At 35.8% G+C, this 8,725-nt stretch overlaps 1 protein-coding gene across 2 annotated transcripts; it reads right to left on the reverse strand.

The window, feature by feature from the left end:
* Positions 1-1,603: 1,603 nt before the first annotated feature.
* On the reverse strand, positions 1,604-7,880 carry LOC110891037 (G-type lectin S-receptor-like serine/threonine-protein kinase RKS1). Of its 2 annotated transcripts, XM_022138699.2 has the most exons (7): positions 6,389-7,880; positions 3,787-3,915; positions 3,131-3,324; positions 2,840-3,050; positions 2,503-2,740; positions 2,272-2,419; positions 1,604-2,193 (listed from the first exon to the last, which is right to left on the reverse strand). In XM_022138699.2, the coding sequence occupies exons 1-7, from the start codon at positions 7,674-7,676 to the stop codon at positions 1,879-1,881; spliced, it is 2,523 nt and encodes an 840-aa protein (XP_021994391.1). In that variant the 5' UTR covers positions 7,677-7,880; the 3' UTR covers positions 1,604-1,878. The 2 variants fall into 2 exon arrangements, with proteins under 2 accessions (XP_021994391.1, XP_035835956.1); XM_035980063.1 differs by lacking the exon at positions 3,787-3,915 and having other exon boundaries at positions 6,389-7,738.
* Between the last annotated feature and the right edge of the window lie 845 nt (positions 7,881-8,725).

Raw genomic sequence — 8,725 nt, forward strand, 5'->3', positions numbered from 1 at the left:
GAATTCTCATAAACATATATTCGTTTCATAACCTCCTCCTATAAATCAACCACAACTGACAAAGAGCCTGTATTAGAAACCATCCTATGTCTTTTACCAACCGAAGAGGCAGCAAGGACAGATAATACTTCATTTGTCGAGAAACCATATTGTCAATAAACTACCATCTTTTACTCATAAACCCTTGAATCCCAACGCTTCTCTAAAAGAGCATGTATTAGAAACCATCCTATGTCTTTTACCAACCGAAGAGGCAGCAATGACAGATAATACTTCATTTGTCGAGAAACCATATTGTCAAGAAACTAACATCTTTTAATACTTCATTTGTAACCGTAAGGATAATGCAAATTTGTACATAAAGATCTCTACACAAACTGTGTATGTGCTTGTGCTGTAGAAACCGGTGATGAATTTGTGTATCTAAATCAAGTTCTCTGCCTTAGATCGGCCATTCCTTGTGATACATGAACGTTGTATTCTTGTCTTTCAGAAGAGTTGGTATTGAACCAAGAATACTTCAAACATTCTAATCCCTACTTGGAAACAAACCAACAAAATCCTTATACTCTTCTAGCAGAACCCGACACGTCTTCTATGATGATTCGAAACATTCACGAACCACAATGGACTCAGACTCATACTACTCACCCTCCCCTGAGGAAAAGTTTTCCTGATGACTCAAGACAAAGCAGTTGGTTTAGGTTCATATCAGCGTTGTTTATCACCCTGTGTAAGCATTGGAAGCCCGACCACTAGCAGAATCATTGCATTACATCCCCGTTGAAAACAAGTGATTAAAACGCTTCTCCTTACAACTCTCATCAAATGCCTCACCCTTCCTTTTTATTACAGTCATACGACACGTTTTTTTGTTTTTCAATCTTTGCTACTTGTTAAAGTTTTATTTTTTTCTACTTTTAGAAAGATTTGACCACCTAACGACTGTAAAATGTCTCATGTGATTGACACCTTAAATCCATTAAATACTTTGGGTAAAATCTAATTTTCTTTTCATATGGGTCGTATACAGTTATACGGCCCGTATACGTTATTCGTATCCATTGTATACGACCAGGAAAATTCTTTACACATGGTGTATACAGTTATACGGCCCGTATGGAATGAAAAAAACTGACAAAGTCTGAAGGCACAGACTTTGTTAGTTTTATTTTATTATATACGGGCCGTATAACTGTATACGGCCCGTATACACCATGTGTAAATAAGTTTTTGCCATGTATTAATGTTAGGACCCTATTTTAATATTTATTTAAAGCTCCTTCTACGTTCTTTCACAATGTGTCACTGCAATATCCAATTGATCAAAATTTTTCGTCTCCATCGACTATATGTCATTTCATCTTTATCTTCATCTACACTCAGGGTATCATAATATTTGTTTAGGGGTATCCCGATAAATTATAGGAGATTAGTAAAAGTTTGGTACTTCGTCAAAAAAGTTAAGGGGTATCCCATGCAACCCCTCGCCACCACGTAGATCCGACCTTGAACTTACTTAGGCATCCACCGATTAATGCAAGTTCTCTTTTCTTTAGTCCATGATGATCAAAAGGGTAGTTGATTTTGATGAACAATTGCATTGTAGCATTGTATGTGTAATTACTCAATAACTTATATAATTTATACATGCAAATCCAAATTAAGCTACCATCAAATTTACCTATTTGGATGGTGATGATAGCAAGGCTTGACCGTATATATCTTACAAGTTTACTTGTTCAAGACATTTTTGGAGTATACTATCTGGAACGACTACTTATAGAGTACACAACTTCATTCACGACGTTAAAGAAAACGGGACATGATCTAGAGTTTTACATTCCACTTGGTTTTAAAAGTGTAGAGATTATAAACTTACCGAGGATGAAGGATGGTGATGGTGTCATCGAATACGGAGCCATCACCGCCACTAGCGGATGCTGATTTTGAGTCCATACCATACTTCAATTGTCTAAAGATGAATGCTGGTTGATTAGGAGGCGGAAGCATTGTTTCACGATTACTCAACATAAAAGCTACGTCAGTCATTGTAGGCCGATCACTAGCCAATTCTTGAACGCACAAAATCCCGATATGGATACATAAAAGGACCTCATGGGCATCATATGAATCTCCTAAAGACGAGTCAACTACCATCAATGCTTTATCTTGTTTCCATAAGTCCCAAACCTAAAAGCGATATATTATGGTAAGGTTTGTTTGGTGGGATGCATAATTTAAAAAAAGTGACAAATTTTGGTTACTTACATGTCCGATCAAATTAACCGAATTGTCCTTATAGTAGCTGTTGTTTTTCCTCCCACTTATCATCTCCAGAAGTAGAATTCCAAAGCTAAAAACATCAGATTTTACTGAAAAGAGGCCTTCCATCGCATATTCGGGAGACATATAACCACTACAAAGATATCATGAAATCGTTACATTAATAAAACGAATTAAAACTGAGTTATGTTAAAGATCGAGTATAACTATACGTACTATGTTCCGACTACTCTACGTGTTTTAGCTTCGTCTTCTTCCCCTCCAAAGATTTTTGCCATTCCAAAATCAGAAATTTTAGGGTTTAAATTTGTATCTAACAAAACATTGCTTGCTTTTAGATCCCTATGGATGATCTTGAGCCTAGAATCATGATGAAGATATAGCAGTCCACGAACAATTCCTTGAATGATCTGGAGTCGTTTCTTCCAATCTAAAAGAGAAGCCTTTTCTTGATCTAGTGCACCATTCCATCGAACATCTTAGAATTTATTAAGGAGTAGAAAACTAAGTAGTTGGGTTTTGTGAACAATTATTTGCAGGTTAGAAAACTAACCGAAGATGAAAGAATCCAAGCCTTTATTTGGTAAGTATTCGTAAACTAACATTTTTTCTTCCTTACGGAAACAATATCCCAAAAGCCGGACTAGGTTCCTGTGTTGAAGTTTGGCAATCAACGTCACTTCGTTCTTGAATTCTTGCATCCCTTGACCAGAACTTTGCGATAATCTTTTCACAGCAATTTCTTGCCCATTTAGTAGCTTACCCTGAGTAATTCAGTGTTTATTAAATTACAACCATTATATTAAACCACAAAGGCTAACATCATTACCAAAATTGACACTACCTTATAAACAGAGCCAAAGCCACCTTCTCCGACCTTGTTTGAAGGAGAAAAATTATCAGTTGCTACAAGTATTTTGCTAAAATCAAAAACATGTATATCAACATTTTCGCCAATGTCCTTATCTGTCAAACACCCCTCTGAAGATTTCAAGCTATTCATGAAATTGAACCGAGCTTTGCCTTCATTTAGTTTGCCTGTATCCCACAATTAAGTGGTAGTGAAACTAATTTGTCACCTTAGTTTCATTATTTTTCTAGCTAGGAGCATAAGTCCGAGCCATAAACCATGAAAATGGATTGACCCAGTCAATAACCCAAACCAAAACACCTGTTGTCTGTTTGGTTAAGTAGTTAAAGGTATAGTATGAATTACAACTCAAATTCTGTTTTCACTAAAGAAAAATTGTTAATAGATTTGGATTATCTAGTGTTCTAACTTCTAGTAATAAGTAAATCTTATTTATGTTTACAATTTGCAAATGGTTTAAACCAAGAACCCAAATGGTTTCCTTGATAGTGTATCCTATTTTAGTTAATTGTAAACAATGTTAAATAAGATTTTAGCCTTTTAGGTTGGAGTTATTCATATGTCTAGGCCTGGTGAATTCTTGTTTAGCCAAAGATGAATGAGTTAATGATATTTGATCTTTGACATACCTCTTATCTTCCATATGTAATAACAAATGAAGGCACACAAGAAGAAAAACCCTGCTGCAATGATCGGCACCCCGATGACTAGAAATCGATTGTTATGCGATTTCTTTAGCCTCTGTGACGAGTACTTGGCTGAAATACAATCACAGGAAAGATTATGCCAATTGATATAAGAGTTTATTAATCATATAAGTATTGTGCAACATATTTAGATGTCATTATTATTAATTATATAATCATATAAGTATTATGCCACAGATTTTGATGCCATTATTATTAATCATAAATCATAAATTATGGATAGATTATTTTTTAGCAACACCCAGAAACTTAATAACCATCACTAGTGCTCTAGTGGTGGCTATTTAAGTTCCGCTTATAGGTTCCGTCACCTAGCTAACAATACTCATATAGTTTACGAAAAAAGTAATGTTTTTATGTTTTTTTTAATATCGTTACTGGCACTCGTATAGTTTACGTTATAAAAATATGTCTTTCGAAACAAAAATAAAAATAAAAACTTAATTAAATGATGAATAACATATTATTAAAAAAAGTAGAAAATAATATTTAGAAAATTTAGATAAAAAATTACAAAAAAGACTTAAAATTTGATGGTTACTATTCATAAGCACTTCAAAATAAAATAAAATAAAATAAAATAAAATAAAATAATAATAAGAAGAATAATTAATATGGACAATATAATGTGTATAAACACATTAGTAAGAGCCTCTTTTAGGACACTATTAGGTATTTTTTGGAAAAATAGAGAGGGTGATCATGGTGGAGTAGATGGAGTGAGGTGAAGTGGAGTTCTTATGTAAGAACTATCAAAACCCGAAATAGGGAAGACTCTGGTTTTTGAAAGTTTTTGTGCGTTTTGTGAGAAGAGAGAAATGTATGAGTGGGACTAAGTCCGGTTTGAGGGTTCAGGTGAGAACAAAATTTCAAACCATATGTAATTGTGCAGGATAGGGTAAGACACCAGGTTCGATTATAACCCGATATTAAATGTACGATTCTAGAAAAATATGTTTCTCATTTTGTGTTATTTTACCCAAATAAATTGGTTTATTTTTAATTTTCTTTGAATTTTATAAAAATAATTTAATAAGTTACAACAACCAAAAAATCTTTTAACTAAATATTACTTACTTTATATTATATATATCTTTTTATTTTAAAATAAAAATGTAAACTAAAACATATAATATTATGTTAAATATTTGCGTTTTCTGATGTTGTGAGTTTGACCTTTGTCCACTAGCAAGTTTTGGTAACACAGGTATGCCTGTTTTTAATTTACTTAAAAGCCTCTTTTCTAGTAGACCTGGGCATGTTCCATAGCACGAAGTCTCTTCTCATCTTGAAGCGGTTGTTGCTCACCTGACAGGATTGTATGAGGTCACAATTTATCCAACACGATCATCCGGGGTGAACAAGAATTGGAGATTGGATGCGGGCAGGGGGGATTAAAAAAAACCTCATTTCACTTGCCCATGCGTTCGGATCCATTATACCTTCTTTACCTTTTCAACCCACCCATACTAGCTAATAGGGCTTACTAAAAAAGAGAATTTGTCTCTTCCTGGTAATGAATTAAGCGGCAACGGACTTGATCTTCCCGGGGAACCGTATGTCCAAATAGGCTTAGAAAAAGAGGTAAGGTCACGCTTTCCTTTTGCTCTTAAGTGATCCAAATTTGCCGTTCAAAAAAAAAAAAAAAATCCACCGTTTGCCTTAGTAGTCGCGTGCTGGCTTGCCCGTTACCAATATAACTAAATATGGGGTCTGAAAGGGTTAAAAAAACAATGCAAACAAATTGTCAAAGCATCGCTTCTAACAATTATTTTTATCTATAACCTTTATATACCGGTTTAAATCCGGTTCGGGTAGGGTATAATACCCGGGTTTGGGTGTTATAAAAATTGGTTTTGGGTGTGGTTTCTGGAATGGGTTCTAGCATAAAAATCTATATCCTGTGTACACCTATCGGATAGAGTTGAGTACGAAACAAGATTAGAAATACCTAGTTTTTCTAGCATCACTACATAAGTTGTCCCTTATGGATTTAAATCGAACACGTGTCAACTACGTTCTTAATTACGATAAAAATTATATCACCAATAATCTGTTATCAAATCTTAATTGAACTCATTTTTTTTATTTACAAATAATTATGATGTGAACAGGATTGAATTAAATGTATGAAAATAAAGTTAAGAGTGAGTGAGTGATCACAACTCCACAAGAAAGATTTCTTTATAGCCATACAACAAACCCTTCATTTATAATGTACACCTATCACAATTAAATACGTTTCGTGTTCTGTTATGCTTATGCATCATATTTATTGTTTGCTTTCTGTTTGCATCATATTTATTGTCTGCTTTTTAATATCACAATTTTATTCAACAAATAGCATTTAATCATTTTTATTTTACTCTTTCTTTACAAAGACCGTAACACCATCTAAAATCAGAGATTTAAATATGGCACAGGCAGATGACCTCAAATATAACATTTTATACTAGTAATGAATAAGAAAAATTAATATATTTGAAAAAAAAAATATACTTTTTGAAAGATAATTATTACGTACCTAATTCAGTGGCATCAACCCGTGTATAAAACGATTGGCCCCCATCTGGAAAAGTCCTTGCATCAATCATGTTCCCATACCACGTAATACAACCACCCTCAGCAGCTCCTTTACTGATATCGGCACTTGCGTACCCCATGCATGTGCAATTCCTCAAGCACAACTCTTTACATGCTTCTAATCCCAAGCTCATGTTCACACGTGCTGTCGATGTGTCGGGAACCTTAGCACGAGCCAACTCAACGAACCCATCTCCGATTTCGCACATCTGTGTCCCGGCCTTTCTCTTACAACCTTTGGAACCGTCCCTTAGGTACCAGTCCTGTGGAGACTGTGGCTCATATCCTGGAAGGCAATCACACTCAAAAGTGCCAGATTTATACGGATCACAAAAGCCAAAAGGACCACAATGGTTATAGGCATCACACTGCTCTTTTGGAGCCGACCAGAACCCGATCCACCTCTTATCTGGCCCGTGCCAAGTTAGCCTCTCCACAGTTCCAGACTCGTTAACCGTTAATCTGGACAAGATGGACGAGTTGCGTATAAGGTAAACAACTGCCACCTCATCATTGTTGTTTATGTAAGTCACGTTAAAGATGAAATTCTGCGTCATCGCAGGTACACCGCTCCATCCGTGCCCCGTCCATGACCCGGTCCGCCAAATTCGTGTCATACCTTTGTATAGGAACAACTGAGTTGGCCCAACAAACTCCATTTTATATGAATAATCGCCCACACCCGGATCACCACTAGATTTCCAAGATGTAACCACCCTATTCAAACCCGTTTTCCTGTCTAACCCAAACTTCATACCCGGAAGAAGAGTATTCGAAGGGTGATCAAAGCTTTGCCATGAATAAACCTCTTTGTTTACTAGGCCTTGAAACAACACCAAATTCCCTGAGTCCAACAACTGAGCTGAAAAAACATCATTCACCACTCTGGACACGTTGGTTGACCAAAACACAAAGCTTTGATCTTTTTCGTGAAGGACTAGGTTCCCGGTTTCATCTATGGATAGGATACCGGATGAGTTTGTGATCGGACGGTCTCTATTGGCAACCCAAACTACAGTTTGCTCGGAAACCTTGTTATACCAGATACCAACGTATCTGTTGCTGGAATTTGCGGGGCTAAAGAATCCAAGAGCAAAAGTTTCTCCATTAGAGACCAATATATCCCCATCTTTAAGCGGTCGAGTGAGTGTGATGGTGTCGATACAAGTGCAAAACCGGAAAATCAGAAAGATTAACACAGATACTAGAATGGCTCTTTCTTGATGCATGTTTTTCTTTTCTTCCGATCAGCAGTTTTTTGTGAGTGATAGTTTTAAAAGATGCAAGATATGAGAATCTTGAGTTAACATGTAAAATATCAAAGATAATAGATGATTCTGGGAGACATCACTTTCATGACTTTGTCAAAATCCATCTGTTCAGTGAGTTTGACATTTCCTAAACTAAGGAGGTTTTTTGGGTTTAACTGCCATGAAAAGTGGATTATGTTTGATTTAAGATAACAATGAACAGCAAGCATAAAGTGTTGGGTATAATCTTGATGTTTCGGGTCGGTTCAAGTAGAGTACGGGTGAAGTCAGTTACATATCATGCAAATAAAACGTGTCAACAAAAGAATTGGTCCATGTTGACCGAGTAGTATGGAAAAATATGAAACATATTACGTGGAAAGTTTGTTATTTTAGTTATATTTGTTTTCTATTTAAGTAGCAGGAGTTTATGTATTCAATAGCCCATTTTCTAGTTGTAATTTCTTTTGAAGTTCAATACAAAGAAAGAGTACGTAAATTGTGTGTAGTGTGTGTTTGCAAACTGGTCTGAACCAACATTTGGTATTAGAGCAAGGTTGATAACGGGAGCCGGTTTGAGAGTCGGTTTCGAGTAAGAGAGCAGCCTTTGGCTGTGGGGCTGAAGAAGAAGCGGAAGCAGTAGGTTTGTAAGAAAAGGCAAGGGCTGATAACGAAGAACGCGATTAGCAGAAAGAAAGAAAGCACGCAAGTAGTGTGGAGGTGGTTACCGGAAATTAAAAGTGAGGTTTGATTTGTTTGCAATCATAAGCCGTGACAGGAGAAAAATGAATTTTGGTGGAGTTGATTCGCATTGAAAAGGAAGCAAGTGGTCAAGTTAATTGAAGGGAAGCACCACAAAATTCAAAGGCGGCGGCTGAGATTATTGAACGAACCAGACATGCATGTTGGTGAAGCAAGCAACCACTTTCCTTTCAAAACCCCTATTAAACAAAAATGCAAAAACATAAGCAGGCAAACTCACACCTCATTTTGTTATTAATTAATTATTGAATGGATCAAAGAAAGAA

This window comes from Helianthus annuus, chromosome 11, assembly GCF_002127325.2.
Source record: "Helianthus annuus cultivar XRQ/B chromosome 11, HanXRQr2.0-SUNRISE, whole genome shotgun sequence".
Classification (NCBI taxonomy): Eukaryota; Viridiplantae; Streptophyta; class Magnoliopsida; order Asterales; family Asteraceae; genus Helianthus; species Helianthus annuus.

Coding starts and splice junctions, on each gene's coding strand:
- LOC110891037 (XM_022138699.2), bottom strand. CDS start 7,676: ATGCATCAAGAAAGAGCCATTCTAGTATCTGTGTTAATCTTTCTGATT. Junction 3,916..6,388: donor GGTTGATGCCACTGAATTAG/GTACGTAATAAT, acceptor ATTGTATTTCAG/CCAAGTACTCGTCACAGAGG. Junction 2,741..2,839: donor CTTGGATTCTTTCATCTTCG/GTTAGTTTTCTA, acceptor ATGGTGCACTAG/ATCAAGAAAAGGCTTCTCTT.